The sequence below is a fragment of the Giraffa tippelskirchi genome, chromosome 4 (assembly GCF_054371585.1).
Source record: "Giraffa tippelskirchi isolate mGirTip1 chromosome 4, T2T-mGirTip1v1.2.pri, whole genome shotgun sequence".
Lineage (NCBI taxonomy): Eukaryota > Metazoa > Chordata > Mammalia > Artiodactyla > Giraffidae > Giraffa > Giraffa tippelskirchi.
This window is the reverse complement of record NC_137278.1, coordinates 82,542,369-82,565,888: the sequence shown is the minus strand read 5'-3', so window position 1 is coordinate 82,565,888 and position 23,520 is coordinate 82,542,369. Positions and strand designations below refer to the sequence as shown.

The 23,520-nt window shown below is 36.9% G+C and overlaps 1 protein-coding gene across 10 annotated transcripts in view; it reads right to left on the bottom strand.

Annotated features, from left to right (window-relative positions):
- The window catches only part of STRN (striatin), a 115,385-nt gene that overhangs the window by 6,334 nt on the left and 85,531 nt on the right, over positions 1-23,520 (bottom strand). For all 10 annotated transcript variants that reach the window (XM_081596230.1, XM_081596231.1, XM_081596233.1 and 7 more), the window contains 5 exons: positions 17,069-17,244; positions 15,192-15,239; positions 14,272-14,393; positions 10,575-10,742; positions 8,788-8,928 (listed from right to left, as the gene is read on the bottom strand). In XM_081596230.1, the coding sequence (XP_081452356.1) occupies positions 8,788-8,928; positions 10,575-10,742; positions 14,272-14,393; positions 15,192-15,239; positions 17,069-17,244 (655 nt within the window). The remainder of the gene's footprint in view (positions 1-8,787; positions 8,929-10,574; positions 10,743-14,271; positions 14,394-15,191; positions 15,240-17,068; positions 17,245-23,520) is intronic.

Here is a 23,520-nt window from a genome sequence, read left to right as displayed (position 1 = left end):
GTATATTGTCACCCTGCTTATTTAACTTATATGCAGAGTACGTCGTGTGAAATGCTGGGCTGGATGAAGCACAAGCTGGAATCAAGATTGCCGGGAGAAATAACAATAACCACAGAGATGCAGATGATACAACCCTCAGGGAAGAAAGCAAAGAGGAACTAAAGAGCCCCTTGATGAAAGTGAAAGAGGAGAGTGAAAAAGCTGGCTTAAAACTCAATATTCAGAAAACTAAGATCATGGCATCTGATGCCATTAGTTTAGTTCAGTCGCTCAGTCGTGTCCGACTCTTTGCAACCCCATGAATTGCAGCACGCCAGGCCTCTCTGTCCATCACCAACTCCCAGAGTCTACCCAAACCCATGTCCATCGAGTCAGTGATGCCATCCAACCATCTCATCCTCTGTCATCCCCTTCTCCTCCCGCCCTCAATCCTACCCAGCATTAGGGTCTTTTCCAATGAGTCAACCCTTCACATGAGGTGCCCAAAGTATTGGAGTTTCAGCTTCAACATCAGACCTTCCAATGAATACCCAGGATTGATCTCTTTTATGATGGATTGATTGGATCTCCTTGCAGTCCAAGGGACTCTCAAGAGTCTTCTCCAACACCACAGTTCAAAAGCATCAATTCTTCGGCGCTCAGCTTTCTTCACCGTCCAACTCTCACATCCATACATCACCACTGGAAAAACCATAGCCTTGACTAGACGTACTTTCGTTGGCAAAGTAATGTCTCTGCTTTTAAATATGCTATCTAGGTTGGCCATAACCTTCCTTCCAAGGAGTAAGCGTGTTTTAATTTCATGGCTGCAATCACCATCACCAGTGATTTTGGAGCCCAAAAAAATAAAGTCTGACACTGTTTCCACTGTTTCCCCATCTATTTCCCATGAAGTGATGGGACTGGATGCCATGATCTTAGTTTTCTGAACGTTGAGCTTTAAGCCAACTTTTTCACTCTCCTCTTTCACCTTCATCAAGAGGCTCTTTAGTTCTTCTTCACTTTCTGCCATAAGGGTGGTGTCATCCGCATATCTGAGGTTATTGATATTTCTCCTGGCAATCTTGATTCCAGCTTGTGTTTCTTCCAGCCCAGCGTTTCTCATGATGTACTCTGCATAGAAGTTAAATAAGCAGGGTGACAACATACAGCCTTGACGTATTCCTTTTCCTATTTGGAACCAGTCTGTTGTTTCATGTCCAGTTCTAACTTTTGCCTCCTGACCTGCATACAGGTTTCTCAAGAGACAGGACAGATGGTCTGGTATTCCCATCTCTTTCAGAATTTTCCACAGTTTATTGTGATCCACAAAGTCAAAGGCTTTGGCATAGTCAATAAAGCAGAAATAGATGTTTTTCTGGAACTCTCTTGCTTTTTCGATGATCCAGCGGATATTGGCAATTTGATCTCTGGTTCCTCTGCCTTTTCTAAAACCAGCTTGAACATCTGGAAGTTCACGGTTCACGTATTGCTGAAGCCTGGCTTGGAGAATTTTGAGCATTACTTTACTAGCATGTGAGATGAGTGCAATTGTGCGGTAGTTTGAGCATTCTTTGGCATTGCCTTTCTTTGGGATTGGAACGAAGAATGACCTCTTCCAGTCCTGTGGCCACTGCTGAGTTTTCCAGATTTGCTGGCATATCGAGTGCAGCACTTTCACAGCATCACCTTTGAGGATTTGAAATAGCTCAACTGATGCCATCACTTCATGGCAAATAGATGGGGAAACAATCGAAACAGTAAGTGACTTTATTTTCTTGGGCTCCAAAATCACTGCAGATGGTGACTGCAGCCATGAAATTAAAAGACGCTTGCTCCTTGGAAGAAAAGCTATGCCCAACCTAGATAGCATATTAAAAAGCAGGGACATTACTTTGCCGACAAAGCTCTGTCTAGTCAAAGCTATGGTTTTTCCAGGAGTCATGTATGGGTGTGAGAGCTGGACCATAAAGAAAGCTGAGTGCTGAAGAATTGATGCTTTTGAACTGTGGTTTTGGAGAAGACTCTTGTGAGTCCCTTGGACTGCAAGGATATCAAACCAGTCAATCCTAAAGGAAATCAGTCCTGAATCTTCACTGGAAGGCTTAAAGGAAATCAGTCCTGAATCTTCACTGGAAGGACTGATACCGAAGCTCCAATACTTTGCCCACCTGATGGGAAGAGCTGACTCACTGGAAAAGACCCTGATGCTGGGTAAGATTGAAGGCAGGAGGAGAAGGGGAGAAGAGAGGATGAGATGGTTGGATGGCATCACTGACTTGATGGACATTAGTTTGAGCAAGTGGTGACGGACAGGGAAGCCTGGCGTGCTGCAGTCCATGGGGTTGAAAAGAGTCGGATATGACTGAGTGACTGAACTGAACTGATCAGGCAAAAATGTCATATGACTTTACAGTTAAACATCTTGGGGGAAAATGGAATTTCCTAGCTCAGTTTATGCATCTCAGTCACTGGACTTGAAAGTGAAAAAAAAGTGAAAGTGAAAGTGTTAGGTCTCTCAGTCCTGTCCTACTCTTTTGATGTCATGGACTATAGCCTGTCAGGCTCCTGTGTCCATGGAATTCTCCAGGCAAGAATAACAGAGTAGGTTGCCATTTCCTTCTCCAGGAGATCTTCCCAGCTCAGGGATCAAACCTGGTCTCCTGCACTGCAGGCAGATTCTTTATCTGAGCCACCAGGGAAACCCTAACTTGAGATCTCATTAATTTGTAGCAGTCATTAAAATCAACATTTATGCTGAGAACATTCAAAGAATGAATGGTAATCTCTGAAGGAAATTTTTTAAATGTTTACAACCGTCTTAATTTCATACTGGTTTTTCATCTTACTATAGTAGCTCTTGGAGAAGGCAATGGCACCCCACTCCAGTACTCTTGCCTGGAAAATCCCATGGATGGAGGAGCCTGGTAGGCTACAGTCCATGGGGTCGCAAAGAGTCGGACACGACTGAGCGACTTCACTTTCACTTTTCCCTTTCATGCACTGGAGAAGGAAATGGCAACCCACTCCAGTATTCTTGCCTAGAGAATCCCAGGGACGGCGGAGCCTGGTGGGCTGCCGTCTATGGGGTCGCACAGAGTCAGACACGACTGAAGCGACTTAGCAGCATAGTAGCTCTAGGTCATATATCTAAGCACTATTTTAAATTTACTGAAAGTCTAATGAGAAAACAGAAAGAGAAATTAAGGAAACAATACCATTCACCATTGCAACAAAAAGAATAAAATATTTAGGAATATATCTACCTAAAGAAACAAAAGACTTATATATAGAAAACTATAAAACACTGATGAAAGAAATCAAAGAGGACACAAACAGATGGAGAAATATACCGTGTTCATGGATTGGAAGAATTAATATAGTGAAAATGAGTATACTACCCAAAGCAATCTATAGATTCAATGCAATCCCTATCAAGCTACCAATGGTATTTTTCACAGAACTGGAACAAATCATCTCACAATTTGTATGGAAATATAAGAAACCTCGAATAGCCAAAGCAATCTTGAGGAAGAAGAATGGAACTGGAGGAATCAACCTGCCTGACTTCAGGCTCTACTACAAAGCCACAGTCATCAAGACAGTATGGTACTGGCACAAAGATAGAAATATAGATCAATGGAACAAAATAGAAAGCCCAGAGATAAACCCACGCACATATGGACACCTTATCTTCGACAAAGGAGGCAAGAATATACAATGGAGAAAAGACAATCTCTTTAACAAGTGGTGCTGGGAAAACTGGTCAACCACTTGTAAAAGAATGAAACTAGAACACTTCCTAACACCGTACACAAAAATAAACTCAAAATGGATTAAAGATCTAAACGTAAGACCAGAAACAATAAAACTCCTAGAGGAAAACATAGGCAAAACACTCTCCGACATAAATCACAGCAGGATCCTCCATGACCCACCTCCCAGAATATTGGAAATAAAAGCAAAAATAAACAAATGGGACCTAATTAAAATTAAAAGCTTTTGCACAACAAAGGAAACTATAAGCAAGGTGAAAAGACAGCCTTCAGAATGGGAGAAAATAATAGCAAATGAAGCAACAGACAAACAATTAATCTCAAAAATATACAAGCAACTTCTGCAGCTGAATTCCAGAAAAATAAACGACCCAATCAAAAAATGGGCCAAAGAACTAAACAGACATTTCTCCAAAGAAGACATACAGATGGCTAACAAACACATGAAAAGATGCTCAACATCACTCATTATTAGAGAAATGCAAATCAAAACCACAATGAGGTATCATTTCACACCAGTCAGAATGGCTGCTATCCAAAAGTCTACAAGCAATAAATGCTGGAGAGGGTGTGGAGAAAAGGGAACCCTCTTACACTGTTGGTGGGAATGCAAACTAGTACAGCCACTATGGAGAACAGTGTGGAGATTCCTTAAAAAACTGGGAATAGAACTGCCATATGACCCAGCAATCCCACTGCTGGGCATATACACCGAGGAAACCAGAATTGAAAGAGACGCGTGTACCCCAATGTTCATCGCAGCACTGTTTACAATAGCCAGGACATGGAAGCAACCTAGATGTCCATCAGCAGACGAATGGATAAGGAAGCTGTGGTACATATACACAATGGAATATTACTCAGCCATTAAAAAAAAAAATACATTTGAATCGGTTCTACTGAGATGGATGAAACTGGAGCCCATTATACAGAGTGAAGTAAGCCAGAAAGAAAAACAACAATACAGTATACTAATGCATATATATGGAATTTGAAAGATGGTAACGATAACCCTATATGCGAGACAGAATAAGAGACACAGATGCATGGAACAATTTTATGGACTCTGAGGGAGAAGGTGAGGGTGGGACGTTCTGGGAGAATAGCATTGAAACATGTATATTATCATATGTGAAACAGAACACCATTCCATGTTCGATGCATGTGACAAGGGCTCAGGGCCGGGGCAATGGGATGATCCAGAAGGATGGGATGGGGAGGGAGGTGGGTGGGGGGTCCAGGAAGGGGAACACATGTAAACCCATGGCTGATTCATGTCAATGTATGGCAAAAACTATTACAATATTGTAAAGTAATTAGCTCCCAACTAAAATAAATAAATTTATAAAAAAAATAAAAAATAAAAAAAAATAAATTTACTGAAAGTCTAAAATGTATTTCTTGGCAAAAAGAAAAAATTCATTTTCCTATTCCATAATCTCAGTTTTTACTTTTTTGTCTCTTTTACATCCAAATAGTTCAAAGCTCCATTCAAACCTACCTCCCTAAATAATTCTTACAGGATACCAGGAGAAAACAAAGAACAACAGATTGGAAAGAGAAAATGAAGAAAGCCAAAATGGTATGAAGGAATTTTTTGAGAGAAAAAGATAAAAGGGAGCGGAGACAGAGTCACACATATTCATGCACATGAGCACACTCATCATGGTAATCATATTTAAAGCTAGTTCTCAGATTAAAACAACACTGTACGTGTATGTAGTTTTATCAACTGCAGCCTAAACTCACTGTTTGTTTGAAGCCTAAAGGCAGAAAGTAATGGTTATAAAAGGCAAAACTCCAAAGCATTCTGTATTATCTTCTTCACAATCTGAGTAATTATTTCCTGGTTTCTGGTATCCAATAAGAAGATTCAGATTTGGGATTCTGAGAGGCATAACGTGATCTATTTTCTAATCAGTACTGAACTGTGTCATTTATAAAAAGAAGCTGATTTTAAAGATAAAATTATGAGGGGGGAAGGGCAATATAGGGGTAGGGAAGTACAAGGTATAAGCTATTAGGTATAAAATAAGCTACAAGGATATACTGTGCAACACGAGGAATACAACCAATATTTTGTAATAATTATAAATGGAGAATAACTTTTAAAAATTGTGAATCACTATACTGTATACCTGTAACATATAATATTGTATAGAAACTATAATTAAAAATATAACATTATGAAAAACAGATTTATTTTATACAGGCATTGTATAAAATATTTTGTTGTGCTTTGCAAATATCGTGTTTTTTTTACAAATTGAAGTTCTGTGGCAACTCTGTACTTAGGAAGTCTATTTGTTCCAGTTTTTCAACAGAAATTTGTTCACTTTGTGTCTATGTCACATTTTGGTAATTCTTGCAATATTTCAAACTTTTATATCTATTATTATTAACAATAATATTGTTATTATTTGTTATGGTGATCTGTGGTTTCTAATCCTTGGTACTACTGATGTAATTGTTTTGGGGTGCTATGAACGGCACCCATATAAGATGGTGAACTTGATAAATACCGGTCGGTTGTACCACTGACCAGCTGTAAACCCCATCTCTCTCCCTCTCGGGGGAGCCTTCCTAATAAGTCTCTGAAGCACAAAAATATTGAAATTAGACCAATCAATAACCCTACAATGACCAAGTGTTCAAATGAAGGAAGACTTATACACACTTCTCACTTTAAATCAAAAGCCAGAAATGGTTAAGCTTAGTGAGGGAGACATGTCGAAAAGATAGGCCTAAAGCTAGGTCTCTTGCTCTGAACAGTTAGCCAAGTTGTGACTGCAAAGGAAAAAGTTCTTGAAGAAAATTGAAAATGCTACTCTAGTGAAAACATAGATGATAAGAATACAAAACAATGTGGAGAAAGTTTTAGTGGTCTGGATAAAAGATCAAACCAGCCACAACATTCCCTTAAGCCAAAGCCTAATCTAGAGCAAGGTCCTAACTCTTTAATTCTACAAAGGCTGAAAGAGGTGAGAAAGCTGCAGAAGAAAAGTTTGAAGCTAGCAGAAGTGGGTTCATGAAGTTTAAGGAAAGAAGCTGTATCTATCACATGAAAGTGCAAAGTGAAGTAGCAAGCGCTGATGTGGAAGCTGCAGCAATTTATCCAGATCTAGCTGAGATAATGAATAAAGGTGGCTACACTAAATAACAGATCAGTGTTGACAAAACAGCTTTCTATTGGAAGAAATTGCCACCTAGGACTTTCATAGCTAGAGGGAAGTCAATACCTGGCTTCAAAGTCTCAACAGGCTGACTCTCTTGTTAGGGGTTAATGTAGCTGGTGACTTAACGTAGTAAGTCAGGGGTAATGTAGCTGGTGACTTAAATGAGCCAATGCTCATTTAACATTCTGAAAATTCTATGGTCCTTATACTCTGTCTTTGCTTTATAAAGGGAACAACAAAGCCTGGATGACAGCATATATGCTTACAACATAGTTTACTGAATATTTTAAGCCTACTCTTGAGAACTACTGCTCAGAAAAGAAGATTCCTTTCAAAATATTATTGTTCACTGACAATGTCACCCAAGAGCTCTGATAGAGACGTACAAGATTCATGGTTTTTCATGCCTCCTAACAAAACCTTCATTCTACAGCCCATGGATCAAGAAGTGATTTTGACCTTCAAGTCTTATTATTTAAGGAATACATTTCTTCAGTTTACAGCTGCCATAGATAGTGATTTCTCTGATGGATCTGAGCAAAGTCAATTGAAAACCTTCTGGAAAGGATTTATCATTCTAGATGCCATTAAAAGTATTTGTGATTCATGAGAAGCAGTCAAAATGTCAACACGAACAGGAGTTTGGAAAATGTTAGTTCCAACCCTCATGGATGACTATGAGAGGTTCAAGACTTCAGTGAAGGAAGTTTTGGGTATGGTGGAAATAGCAAGAGAACTAGAATTAGAAGTGAAGCCTGATGATGTGACTGAATTGCTGCAATCTCATGATGAAACCGGAGAAGGCAATGGCAACCCACTCCAGTGTTCTTGCCTGCAGAATCCCAGGGACAGCGAAACCTGGTGGGCTGCCGTCTATGGGGTCGCACAGAGTCGGACACGACTGAAGCGCCTTAGCAGCAGCAGCAGCATGATAAAACCATGATGGATGAGAAAATGCTTCTTATGGATGAGCAAAGAAAGTGATTTCTTGAGAAGGAATGTATTTTTGGGGAGGATGTTGTGAAGACTGTTGAAATGACAACAAAGGTCACATAATTATATATATCTTGTTGATCAAGCAGTGGCAGGGTTTGAAAAGACTGACTCCCATTTTGAAAGGAGTTCTACTGTGAGTAGAATGCTATCAAACATCCATGCATGCTATAGAGAAGTTGTTTGTGAAAGGAAGAGTCAATTGATGCAGCAAACTTCACTGTTGTCTTATTTAAGAAACTGCTATAGTCACCCCAACCTTCAGCAACCACCACTCTGATCAGTCATCCATGAGCATCATGGTGAGACCTTCCCCCAGGCAAAAGATTGTGACTCACTGAAGGCTCAGATGATAGTTAGCATTTTTCAGCAACAAAATATTTTTAAATTAAGGTATGTGCACACTTAACAGTCTCTAGTATAGTGTAAACATAACTCTAATATGCACTGGAAAAACAAAAGCTTCGTGTGACTAACTCTATTGTGATATGTATGCGCTTTATTTCACAGGTCTGAAACTGAACCTGCAATAACTCCAAGATATGCCTGTATTTAGAATAAATGTTATTTTCTTCAATTATAATTGAAAACTAAACATTTGGTATAAAATTAAACTTGACTTCTCTTTAGAATAGATTAAATGCTACTTCAACCAGTAAAGTTATAAATGTGAATAAACTTAACCTAAAGACTTAAAATCAATGGTAAATCATTATATCCTTCACATATAACTGTGTTATATGATCTTGAGGCAGAATACTTCATAATGACAAGTATTTTTCATTGTTGACTCTAGTAATTCTAATTTTGATAACACTAAAAAATTGATCCAAACACATACTACTTAAAATTGGTATACATACTTGAATCTAGGTTGGATTCTAAAGTGAGAATGCGTTGTTGTGTTTCCATGTTAAAGATGCTTGTGTATCCTTTGCTGAATGATGCTACCATATGGCTTGGGTCACTGCTCACCAGATCCACAGAGGCAGGGACTCCCAGTTCTATAAGTCAAAACATATTAGAAGAGAATGTCAGGTAGGGTATACTTTACAATGTGCTTCAAATACAGCAAAACAAGCAGCAGTGTAAGAAGAAAACAAAGCTCAATGTTAGAGTAAGAATTAGCTCTTTTAGGCCTAGTTTGTTTTACTATTCTTACTTGTTTACCACATCTTCTACCAGTCACTCAGCTACTGTATTTATTGAATCCAAACCTTTATTTAGGAATAAATGGAAAACATATGGACTACAAGTTTTTCTACTTCCATCTCAAATCAACCTGAGGTTTAGAGGGGCATCATGGGAATTCTTCATTTTAGAAGCCCATCTAACTTTAGTGAGTTACTAGGAATTCTAACTCACTAAAAATATGGAATTTAAGAAGTAAAATTTCAAATTGGTATTTATTGGTGGAGTCATACAAATATCAAATGCAGGCAACTCATCAAAACCTAGGCACAAGTTATGGCAGCTCACGAATAAAGACAATTTTATTTATCATTTAGAATAGGGTAAAACTTGGTTAAAATCTGGAACTTTTTATAAACATTGAAAATGAAATTCTATGTATATGTGATCATAATCTGATTTTTAAAATCTGGTTCAAACTCTAAGTAAACTAACAGTTCAAAAATGTGTATCTTCCAGAAGAAGATACATTAATGGACAATGAGTACACAAAAAGAGTGCTCAACATAGCCACCAAAGAAATACAACTTAAAAAGACAATGAAATATACTGCTGCACACACCCATCAAAATGGCTAAAATTAATTATACTATCAACAACAAATGTTTGTAATTAAGGATGTAGGGGGCCTAGAATTCTCACACACAATCAGTGGTACAACATGGCACAACCGCTTTCAAAGAAAGTTTGGTGATGCCACATAAAGTTAAATAGTTAAATACATAAATCTACTTCTACAGCCCCAAAATTCTATTTACAGGTCTTTACCTGCCTGTGATTAAAAAAAAAAAAAAGTTCATAGGAGTTTTGTTCATAATAGGAAAAATCTAGAAACAAGCCAAATATTCATCAAGAGGTAAATTATAAACACAGCGGTTTAAAGAAATACTACAAACAATAAAATTATTAACATTTATTACCACATGGATAAACAACAAGAACATTACAGTAAGAGTAAAATGTCAGATATAAAAAGAGTATGCATTGTACGACTTCATTTATATTAAGTTTTAGAATAGACAAAACTAATTTGTAACGAAAGAAACCACAACAGTGGGTACCTCTGGTTGGGAATGAGGGGAGGAGAGGACTGTGAACAACACAGAGAAACTTTCGGGCACTGAAGGAAACATTCTCTATCTTGATAGAAGCAAAAGTTTCATGCATTTGTCAAACTCATGAAAATGTATCCTTAATATCTGTTTTTGACTGTATACAAATTATTTCAATTTTTAAAAATTCAAAACAAATGCCTGCTACTTCACCAAATAGTATGCTTTTTAAAATTATACATACTAAGTTGGAAATTCAAGCAAATATATTTTCACTGCTTAAAAAAAAAAAAACTCTTCAAATTAAATTTAGAACAGTACAAGTTTGCAGAATCATCTATTTGTTTCTTTTAAAACAAGACATTTTATAAAAGACTCTGTAAGAAAAAGGAGAAAAAGGTATGTACCTTGATTATCGTTAAACACACTCAGGGCTGGAGCAACCTCAGTTGTATTCCACAAACGGAGAGTGCCATCTGCTGAACAGGACAACAAACGCTGGTGTGCCGCACTGTAGGCCAAGCCCCAGACTGCATCCGTGTGGCCCAAGAGAGGGCCTCTTAAGACAGAAGGATCTACAAGAACAGCAAGAATGCAGGGGAAAAGCACAAACCATAAAGGTACTGAGAGAGTCCAGTGGAAAGTAAAAGATACAAACAGAAAGTATAAAATATACTTCCTAGTTTCCATTATTCTTTTGAAATGTAGCAAGAACAGGCCTGGAAACAATGCAAATACAGGATTTAAAATGTCTAAATTAAAATTTTAAAGTACATATTTCTCCTTAAAAAAATCAGCCATTTCTTTCTTCTTCCCTTTTTTTCTTCCCATTTGTCTTGATTTTTTTTTTTAAAGCATGTTAACACAAACCATTAGGATTTAATCTACTTTCAGAGAAACCACAACTCACATTCCCTGAGGAAGTGAACAGAGACCCTTTCCCTCCTCTGATGTCCTTCAGCACCTGGCACACACCCTTCAGGTCACTTGTGCTATGATGGTATGACTACCATCATACCTCTTGGGAGCAACAGGCCTCTGACATTCTTAATGGACATGAACTGAGACCTACAGAAATCCTCAAATTCTCAAACAAGACATACGAATGATATGCATGTGGCGGGGGAGAGGGGGAGGAGCCAGGAAAGAGCATTTCATGATAAAAGCCAAATTGGAAATTTTACTTATTAACCCTCAGAATGACTCTTAGAAGTTGTACTTTCAAGATAGTTCAGAGATGTTAAGTTTAAAATGTCACCGGTGTTATTTGTTCTTTATTCTCTTTAGTTATACCATAAAATATTTATTGAAGATACACTGTGTATTTGGCACTATGCTAGATGCAGGGGTCATGCAGATGATTAGACACAATACCAGTCCTGTCTTCAAAAAGTAATGTGGTTTAAGTACAATAACAGTGGCAGGTACTAGTTACTAAAGAGAGTGACTGGACGCTTCTTGGAAAGAATGACACCTAGAGTGTATAGATGTTGGCCTGTCAAAGGGCAGAGGGAAGGCATTCCTGGCAAAGGAGGCAGCTCCTATAAATTCACAGAAGGAAAAATAGAATGCTATGTAAGGACATTGAAAAGAAATTCAGTATTACTGGACTGTGAAATTTGAGGCAAGAAGCGGATGAGATGAGAGTGGCCAGTTTATGGTGGGATACCTATGACATACTCAGGAAATTACCCTAAGAGCAACAGAGAAGCACTGAAAGGTTTCCCAGAAGCAGTAGTGTGAAGCAAGTATTTAATATGGTAACTCTGATTACAGTGTAGAAGAGATTGGAAAGAAACAAGATGAAGGCAAGTGGACTATTTCAGAAGACTGGGAGAGTGAAGATGAAAATCAAAGTGAGGACAGTGATAAAAGGGGCAGAAAAGGAGTAAATTCAAGAAATATTTAGGGGGTATTAACAAAAAGGTATAGTAATCAATAAGTGATAGATAGTAAAATAGTACAAGGAATCAAGGATAACTCTTGGGTTTTCTAGTTTGGATAAGTTTGGTAGTGCCACCACCTGATAACATACAAAGAATATTTGAAAACGGACTTCCCTAATAGTCTAGTGGTTAGGACTTGGTGCTCTCACTGCCAGGGCCACGGGTTTGATCCCTCATTGGGGAACTAAGATTCCCCCAAGTTGCATGCTGTGGCCAAAAAAATTAAGAATATATGGAAGAAGAAACAGTGCTTGTAGGGATTTATGGACAATGAGACAGCCATTTTGAAATGCTGTGTAGGTAGTCTCAGGCTTAAAAAAGAGACTGACGAGTCAACAGTATATAAAACCACAAAGTGGATTCGGTCTACCAAAGAATATGTGTACAATGCAAAAAGTGAGTTAGGGTCTAGCCTCGATAAATGTCAATATTTTTTAGGTGAGAAAAATAAAAGGAGTTTATGATGGATAGGGAATAGAAACTGTCATAGAGTTGTGTCAAAAAGCCTATAGTGAAAAGATTTCAAAAAGGATACAGTGGTCCACAGTTTCAGATAGCCAGTACATCAAGTAAAATAAGAATTGTAAAATATGCCTTGGATCAGCCAGTTAAGATAGTTATTGATATTTTTTTGTATTTAAGTGGCATAGCCACAAGACAGAATGAAGAGGGATGATGTACCATGAAAGAACATGGAATCAGTACTAATAATTGTGTTTTCTAGACCAAAGAGACATGAGAAGGAAGAGAGGCTAGAAAGATGGTAATGATGACCCTATATGCGAGACAGCAAAAGAGACAGAGATGTATAGAACAGTCTTTTGGACTCTGTGGGAGAAGGCAAGGGTGGGATGATTTGAGAGAATAGCATTGAAACATGTATATTATCATATGTGAAATAGATCGCCAGTCCAGATTTGATGCATGAGACAAGGTGCTCAGGGCCGTTGCACTGGGATGACCCTGAGGTATGGGATGGGGAGGGAGGTGAGAGGGGAGTCAGGATGGGGAACACATATACACCCATGGCTGATTCATGTCAATGTATGGCAAAACCCACTACAATACTGTAAAGTAATTAGCCTCCAATTAAAAAAAAAAAAAAAGAAACAGAGAGGGAAATGGAGTCACAAAAGGCTTCTTGCCCAGGATGGGAGACACTTGAATTTACTATAGGCTCAGGGGATGGAAAGAGAGCAAAAAGGGTAAGGCTTCAGATGAGTGCAAAAGAGAGAGGCAGCAAAAAAGAAAGAGAGTGCAGTGTCAAAGGAAACAAGAGAAGGAGGTCAACAGAGAAAGGGAAAGGGTTGGCCTGGGACAGAATGAGGTCAACTGATCTCTGAAAGAGGGATAAAGGAAGTGACGGAAAGTATGAAACAGATAAATCCAGAAAAGAACTGCAGCAGGAGAGAGGGTGTTATCTTTCACAAAATATATGTTAAATGATTACTAAATAAATGTTGGGAGAATATTTTGGCTACTGAATTTCTTATCTTTACTTAGGTTTAGTGGTAAAATTAATCTAAAATGATAATAAAAATAAACTATGGTTTTATGACAAATATGACACTTCATACCATTCTAGAGTTTATGGAGAATTAAAAGAAACAATCAAAATAGTTGAAAGAGAATTTATGATAATACCTAGTGATAGATTATACAGTTTTTTGATTCATGGTGCTATTTCCAAATCTAAAGGGTACTTCTTAATTTTTAAAAGTCTTTTAAATATTTTGGTGCTATATACTTTGAAAATCATTAGCCTCTATACTCTGTAATAATTGATCAAGAAGATGATGCCAACATTCATTTTCCTTCAAAATTATTTGTCAAGAATAGTGACAAAATATGATTATAGATTAATAATAATGTATCAAGTACTGTATACACGCCTACAAATGAAGAAAACAACTGTTAATCAAGCCAGCATTTTCAATCAGTAAGACTTAGGGGTAGGAACTCTTTTCTCAGGAAAAATACATTATTTTCCCTCTTTTTTTTAGCATTATATATATATCAAATTGATTCCCAAATACAGAAACCCTTTTTAACAAAATAAATTTATTTTCAAAAACATCTCATTTTATCCATATATATGCAATATAAAATGCAAAAAAATAAATATTTTATTCCTTCATATTTTGGGGGAGTCACATACCATAGGAGTCATAGGGATCAATGTTGGGGTTGGTGGTGTTCCAGCTCTGGATCAGTCCATCAGTACCACCACTGTAGCACTGCTCACCATTGCTGCTCATCACCACACAAAGCACTGGACCTCTGAGAGAAAAAACCAATTTCCATCCTCAAAAAATCTACTTGATATTAGAATAGTTAGAAATAAGAATGCTTAGTTTTTCAAACGGCTTTCTCTTTTTCAATTTTGTACAACAAATAAAAAAAATTTACCAAAGCACTATTCATTTTTCTTCCTCTGTTAAACCAGTGGTTAGTGATCTATGGCCTATGGATCAAATCCAACCAGTGAACTGTTTTTGTACAATCCTAAAGCACTTACAGTTTTTACCTTTTTAAAATGTTGTAATACAAAACTAAACTAAAAGCAAGAATATATAACATTAAATATGCAGCCTAAAAAGCATTTACTATCTGACCCTTTTTATATACAAAATGTATGCCAACCTCTGTGCTAAATCAAGTGAACAGGTACATTTCTTAAACTTAAATGGAAACAGGAAAAGCATGAAATGTGACCACAGTTTTTTAAATGGCTTAGGTATTTTTACCTAGGTTATCTGTAAGGAAAAGAAATCAGGATTTCTAATAGTTAAACTTAATTGCCTTAACTGCATTTTAAGAAAGAGATATATACATCATCTAAACATCATGCAAATAATACCTAATTTCAGCAAGGATCTCTATTTGGTAGTGATATACTTGTTGCTAACATTATATTATCTGCCACTTTCTTTTACATTTACAAAAAAAAAAAAAAAAAGCTACCAAATACAAAAAAACCCACATATGACAAATACATACATGAAAGAAAATAAAATATACTAATCAGGCTGATTTACAATGATGTTGATTTAACACAAAGAAAAGGCACACACTTACTTATGAGCTCTGAATGTATAGATAGGCTCCACATCAAGAGACGTGCTCCTAAATCAGAGGGAAAGGAGGATTTTTTATCATTCTAAAAGTCAGTAGTAAACAGTATGACTGAATGTATGTCACAAAAATGCCCCTAGAAATATCAACACTATGGTAATATACCATTCTCAACCCCAGGACACAATAAAGCTTACTTAATACCAATCACATATTTTTGTGACTTCAAGAAACAAAATTCTTCTTTAGTAACAATACCCTGTTATAGCACTTTTAGCACGATCCTAACCTATTTGATTAAAGGGAGAAAGAGCCTCACTTGGGGAGAAAACACATGGGTTTTGAAGAGATAAATTTCTGGATTTAATTTCCAGTTCTGTATCTAATTGGCTAACTTAAAGCATATTATTTAATCTTTCAAAACTTTAGATTCCTCTATGTTTAATATAAAATAGAAAAATAGGGATAACAGTAAATATTTACAAGATTAAATGAGATTCTTCAAGGTAAAACAGCCTAGGACAGAACCATACAGAACAGAATTTCAATCAAAGGTACTTTAATTTCCTTGCATTTCCATAAAGATTAACATATCTATCCTTAATACCTGCAGAAACTGTCCACATTAGATTTGGACATCAGAATAGATTATTCATTACTCAGAACACTGAGTGTATGAGTACTCTACATAGCTAATACTGGCTATAACTGAGAAGAGAAACTGGATTTAAAATTGGATTGTATTACAGATTTTTTAATAGGCATATGATAGCTCTCCTCATTTCCAAAGTTTTAAGTTCAAAGGTAAACAAAGGCTACTGTTACTTGCTTGTGAAGGTGTTATTACTAAGCTAGCACCAGCAAGAAATTTATTTCAATATATTTCAAAGTTATAGTCAAGAATATATGATGAGATACTCGCATTCTCTCATCTAATATGATGCCCGCTGTGAACTAAAGAACTTGAAGAACAAAAGGCACAGTTTGTAACCAGGAAATACCTTTTCTCTGTTAAAGACACCTGATCTACATGAAGATTCACTTGGTTTTAGCAAGATCCAGTTGAGCTGTCTGATGAACGTGTATGTGTGACAGCTGGAATGTCACTGATTGCTTTCAAATTGGGCAGGAGATATTCTCTGTCAGTATACTTCCATCCCTCCCTCCATTTGATGTTTATTTCTACTCTTTAATAAAAAGAGGTATCTATCACTGTAGAAGAGCCCTTGCTGGTAGATGTTGGGTTCTGATCCATGTAATTCAAGGAAGAAAGAGAAGTACCAAGTGGGATCAGGACTAGCTTGGTGACTGATAAAAGGGGTTTATGCCAATTCATGTCTGTCCATGCTTACAGAGGAACCAAGGGGCCAAGGCAAGTATTAGCAGATAAGTGAGAGCAGCAACAGTGCCCTTCAGTCTAGACATTTTGGTCAAGATCAGACGAAAAGATCAAAGAGAGGTCTCTTGCCCCCACCCACTCCAGCATCCCCTATCACTTGTCTCCCTTCGGCTCTGTAAGTCCAAACCTAGTAAACAATGGGGTAGGATTGGGGTTTGATGATTTTAAACATGACTATGCCTGCTTAAAACAACAGAAACCTCCAGTACAAAGGGTTCCCGAAATGTAGCAGTTATTTAAAACACCAAATAAAGATTATAGTCAGCATTCACAAACCATTTCTCCCTAAGGGTCAGTTTTTCAACCTAAAGTAGCTTATGAGTATGAAGGCAAAAACACCCTAAATTACATGACATGGTAAAGGAAAAAAATTAGAAGAGATATTTGGGGAATTTAACAGCAAATAATGAAGTAAGGTTTTCTCTGCTGAAAAATATATTAATTAAATTATTCAAATACAGTTAAAGTAGAATACTCTCACTTTTTGGCTGGCGCAGTTTTCTGCAAATTCCACATTTTTAATGTGTGATCCTCTGATGCTGTTATCAAAACAGGCTCAGTGGGGTGGAAAGCGAGGGCTCTAATGCCATCAAAGTGACTTCTTAATGTAAACTTGGGGTTCCATGTCTTCCTCAATGCATCTTTATTGTTTGCTATCTATTAAAGAAACAAAAGATACCAATATACTTAGTTCAGAATGGGGGAAAAAAACTGTATTTCAGCATTAATTCTTACTGTTTCATCATTAAACTATCATTATTTTGCAACTTTCAAAATAATATAATTTTTAAACAGATAACCAAATCAATACGCAAAATTAGCAATATGTCAACAATGGTTTCCTTTGAAGAAATATGAATGCTATAACAAGAAAACGCATAACATAATTCAGTATAGAAGGAGGATCAAATAACTTAGTAACAAAAAACAAAATTTCACAAGGATGCTTTTTAAAAAGACCAAGTGATTTCAACCTGAATTATAGAATAGAAAGCAATTTTGGGTAAGAGTTGAAAAACTAAATTATCTTTAAACATGTTAACATTACAGAATATGATGATATTTCCAAAATTTTCAATGGTTTCAGACAAGAGCTAAATTTTCTTCAAATTGGTAATGAAGTTTATACACTGGCAACAAAATGTTAAAATTGGAAGAGACAATCAGATATTACAAACATAGTAATATATTTATTATGTTGCTTTTCTCTACAGAGGGCTTCCCTGGTAGCTCAGATGGTAAAGAATCTGCCTGCAACACGGGAGACCTGGGTCCAATCCCTGGGTTGGGAAGATTCCCTGGAGAAGGGAACAGCAACCTACTCCAGTATACTTGCCTGGAAAATCCCCATGGACAGAGGAGCCTGGTAGACTATGGTCCATGGGGTCACAAAGAGTCAGACACGACTGAGTGACTTTAATTTCTCCACAGAATCTCAATCTCAACAATAGAAAAAATAATGCATTGTTTTTTCATTCCAACTAATAGACAAGCTAAAGAGGATAGTGTTTGACTTTACACAAGTACCATGCATGAACTTCACACTCCAAGGCTAACAATCATGGTAGATTTAAACAAGTATTTGTAATATACTGAAGAAATGTTACCATACTCACAGTTACAAAAATTATCAATGATAAAACAACTGATATTCTAAGCAGCATTCATTATTTTCTACATTATTCAAAAGACTTAAAAAGCATTAACTCACTTAATCCTCACAACTCTATGATGTAGGAATTAACACTATCCCCACTTTATAGACTAGGCATTTTAGGGAAAGAGAAGTTAAGTGACTTGCCATCTAGTAAATGGAGGAGTCAGGATTCAAAATCAAGCAGTCTGGTTTCAGAGGCTATACAATTACACTGTAATTTAGAACCCAGAAATTAAAAAATCTGCAGAGATATTTGGACAGGACATGTCACAATTGGGGCAATGCATGCGTGCTAAGTTGCTCCAATCGTGTCCGATTATTCACGACCCTAGGAACCATAGCCCATTAGGTTCTCTGTCCATGGGGTTCTCCAGGCAAGAATACTTGAATGGGTTGCCATGCCCTCCTCCAGGGGACCTTCCGGACCCAGGGATCAAACCCACGTCTCTTTTGTCTCTTGCATTGGCAGGCGGGTTCTTTACCACTAGCTCCACCTTGGAAGCAACAAGTGAAGACAAAACACATTATGCAAGGAACTACTCTAAGAATAGTTGATTATTTTGGGGGCAGGCAGGGCTGGCAGGCAGGTTAAGACAACAAGGGCAACTGAGCTGACCTCTGTTATTCTTATTAAAGAGCTAAAAGGTTTTCATGTTGAAGAGTACTTAAATTCTTTTGATTATCTTGATGTGGTAGGCAGCCACTAAGTTCCCAATCAGCCCCACCTATTTTTACCTTTGGGTAGTCCCCTTCCCTGGTGGTTCTGATGGTAAAGAACCTCCCTGGAATGTGAGAGATGCAGGTTCATCCCCTGGAGAAGGAAATGGCTACCCACTCCAGTATACTTGCCCAGAGCATCCTATGGACAGAGAGGCCTGGCAGGCTACAGTCCATGGGGTCACAAAGAGTTGGACACAACTGAGCAACTAACACTTTCACACTTCCACATTAGAGGGATGCTCTGTGACCAATAGCATACAGCAGAAGTTGGAACAAATTACTTCCAAAATTAGGTTATAAAACCTTCCATCTTGAGTGTTTCTGCTCTCTATCTTTTCAGGTACAGTCACATTGAGAAAAGCCAGCTGCTCTGTTGAGGAGCCCACAGAGAGGTCCATGTGGTGAGGAACTGGTCCCCAGCCAACAGTCAGCAAGAAACCAAGGCCCTCAAACAACTACATGAGTGAGCTTGGAAGCAAATTTTCCCCAAATCAAGTCTAGGTAAGACTGCAGCCCTTGTCAATGTCTTGATTACAACTATACAAACAGCCAGAGTCACACAATCAAGCTGTCCCCAGACTGCTGACCCACGGAAGCTGTGAGATATAAATGTTTGTTCTTTTAAGCTGTTAAATGTGGTACAAGTTGTTATGCAGCAATAGATTGCTAACATGCTTAATAAAACTAGGAACTACTTTTAGAAACTGAGACAGACTAAGTTTTCTAACAATTAAGAGTTATGAAAAAAGGATGAGCTTTCTCCAGAGAGAGGACACAATTCCTTTATGTATTAAACAAACTCTTTGCAGGAATGAAAGCATCTAATGGGAATTTCTGCTTCTGGTCATGAAGGACTAGATCATTAGGACCAAGTATGTACTGAGGACAAGTAGAATAGCAAAACTAAGAATAAAAAATCTAGAACTAACAAAATGGTGGGAAAAAACCTAGGATCCAGGTGAAGACAGAGGCCTACAGAAATGAGCCTGATATCTGGAACTGTTTTCCCCAGCGAGTGTTTACTGATTGCAGAAGAGATGGCTGAGAGGTTGAGCTGTGCTTCTGATGACTTTGCAATGCAGAGAGATATAAATTGATGTCCAGGGCCTGCCAAGAAAGTAGGGCTTAACAGACTACCTGGCTTTAGGTTCTGATTTCAGAAGGCTGAATCCTACACATAAGAGTGAACTAGAAGAAGAAAAGCCCTCAAAAGATTATATGCAAGATACTTTCCAGATGCTAAGGTTGACCTATCAGTGATTTAGACCAAAATTGGAATCTTTATACCTTTATGCACACATCCATTTAGTTAATCTCAAACACAGTTCTTTTATAATTGTTCACCGTCATCAAGTATCAGAAAAACAGTTGCTTATTTCATAAAGTATTTACAGCCTATCTTATCTCTTCATTAAAATTCTTTCAGTTTTATACTTCATCATCTTCGTTGGGGAATACAGTGTAGCTGCAGGCATGTAGAGGATATAGCATGGATCCCTAAGTGAACCTTGGAAGTATTCCAAAGAGGAACCTCACCACTCACTCTTACTGCAGATCAAAAACTCTCTCCCTCTATGCTAAGCCCTGTAGTTAAGTCTTTTGGGTTCTACCTCCAACAACTGAAATCCATATAGTACATTGTTTTTCTTCCCCTCCTAGTCCATTTTTCTTCACCTGGATCTACCACAATAACCTAATCTAAACAGGCTCCTTGTACCCCATTCTCCACATATGTGATACAGATTTTAAAAAGAAAAAATTCTGTTTTCAGTGTTTTTATATCCTTATAATTTATGTCTTTTAAAAGCACCATTTAGCTGGCTTTTATTTTTTAACCTTTGACAGCCTTTTAAAATTAGAAAGCATTTAGTCCATTTCTTTTTAAAATAATTAATAATATTTGTACTTAATCCTGCCATCTTTTGTGCCGCCTATTCTGTTTTTCTATTTTTGCCTAAATTGGGATTGATTATTTTTTATCATTCACCTCTCTCCATTATTTGAAGCTTATGCACTCTTTCATTACTTTCTAAATTACAGATTACTACACACATTCTTATCAAAATTTTATACGCAAGGGCTTTTGTTCTTCTAGTTCACTCTTATGTGTAGGATATAGCCTTCTGAAATCAAAACCTAAAGCCAGGTAGTCTACTAAGCCCTACTTTCGTGACAGGCCCTGGACATTAATCTATATCTCTCTGCACTAGAAGAACAAAAGCCCTTAAAAGATTGTAGATCAGCTTTAGATCATCTCAAAAACTGAAAATGAAGTCAGGTGATCCAGATTTCTAGTGGTTGCAGACATCTGAGAGAAGAAAATGAAAATATACTCTTTGTGGAAAGATATAAACTTAGGCCTGGAATTATTTCTACAGACAATTTTTCAAATATAGGTATTTGGACATAGTACAAAATAACCATACCCATATGAGATACAAGAGCATAAATGAAAACAAATGGAAACAACACATAATTAGTAACAGAACTACTACTGAATCTCTGATTCAAAGTTTAAAGTAATCATGCTTACTATGTTCAAGAAGATAAAAGACTGAAAATTCTGGAAGAAATCTGTAAATAATTTTAAAAAAGTAACCCTAGAAGCAAAAATATAAGATCTCATTAGATGAGTTTAATTACAGATTACATATAACTGAAGAAAGAATTAGCTAACTGGAAAATGAGTCATTAAAAAATCTAGACTGAAGTACAGAAAAACAAAAGATGGAAAACATAGAAGAAAGGGGATCAGAAACAGAGAATATAGAAAGAGGATCTAACAATATAACAACAGTTCTAGAAGAAGAAAATAGGGAGGGAGAGAGATGTAAAAGCAGTATCTAAAGAGAATGGATTAGAACATTACAGAACTCAAGGAAACATATTAAGCCAAGAAGATCTAAGAATTTCATGAAGGTTAAATTAAAAAAAAAACTAAATCTTTTATGATAATCAAGACACAGAGAAATGTCAGTCACAGGAAAAACTGTCTATTACTGAATAACTTAATTATGTGTTGTTTTCGTTTGTTTTCATTTATGCTCTTGTATCTCATATGGGTATGGTTATTTTGTACTATGTCCAAATAACTATATTTGAAACCAATAACAGAAATGACAATTGATTTTAAGAGAAAACAACAAAAAAATGAAATATATTTAAAGCACTAAAAAAAGTATGACAGAAACCAATACAATTTTTGTAAATATCCTTCAATTAAAAATAAATAAAGGGAAAAAAAAGCACTAAAAAATTTCTGCAAAGTGAAATTCAAAATCAGAGATAATAGCCTACTCAGGCAAAAAAAAAAGACAAGACAATCAAGAAAATCAGAAACTGCGAGAGTTAGGCACCAGTAGATCTTCATTAAACAGATATATTGTGTTCTTAGAGTAACAGAAAAATGAACCCAGATGGGCAGTCAGATATACAGGAGAGAATGGAAAAAGACAAGACAGTTAGTGTAAAACAGATAATTCTGACTACTGAGTGTACAAAACAGAAGCTGGTAGAAGATTAATGTACACAGAAATAAAATATGTAACAAGAATGACAAATACACTGGGTGGGAGTTTTTTAAATAAAGTGTTCTAAAGATCTTTGCATATAAAATTTTGATAAGAATGTGTGTAGTAATCTGTAATTTAAAAAGTAATGAAAGAAACCACTTCAAAAGAATGAAACTAGAACACTTCCTAACACCATACACAAAAATAAACTCAAAATGGATTAAAGATTTAAACTTAAGACCAGAAACTATGAAACTCCTGGAGGAAAACATAGGCAAAACACTCTCCGACATAGATCACAGCAGGATCCTCTATGACCCACCTCCCAGAATATTGGAATTAAAAGCAAAAATAAACAAATGGGACCTAATTAAAATTAAAAGCTTTGGCACAACAAAGGAAACTATAAGCAAGGTGAAAAGACAGCCTTCAGAATGGGAGAAAATAATAGCAAACGAAGCAACAGACAAACAATTAATCTCAAAAATATACAAGCAACTCCTGCAGCTGAATTCCAGAAAAATAAACGACCCAATCAAAAAATGGGCCAAAGAACTAAACAGACATTTCTCCAAAGAAGACATACAGATGGCTAACAAACACATGAAAAGATGCTCAACATCACTCATTATTAGAGAAATGCAAATCAAAACCACAATGAGGTATCATTTCACACCAGTCAGAATGGCTGCTATCCAAAAGTCTACAAGCAATAAATGCTGGAGAGGGTGTGGAGAAAAGGGAACCCTCTTACACTGTTGGTGGGAATGCAAACTAGTACAGCCACTATGGAGAACAGTGTGGAGATTCCTTAAAAAACTGGGAATAGAACTGCCATATGACCCAGCAATCCCACTGCTGGGCATACACACCGAGGAAACCAGAATGGAAAGAGACGCATGTACCCCAATGTTCATCGCAGCACTGTTTACAATAGCCAGGACATGGAAGCAACCTAGATGTCCATCAGCAGACGAATGGATAAGGAAGCTGTGGTATATATACACAATGGAATATTACTCAGCCATTAAAAACATACATTTG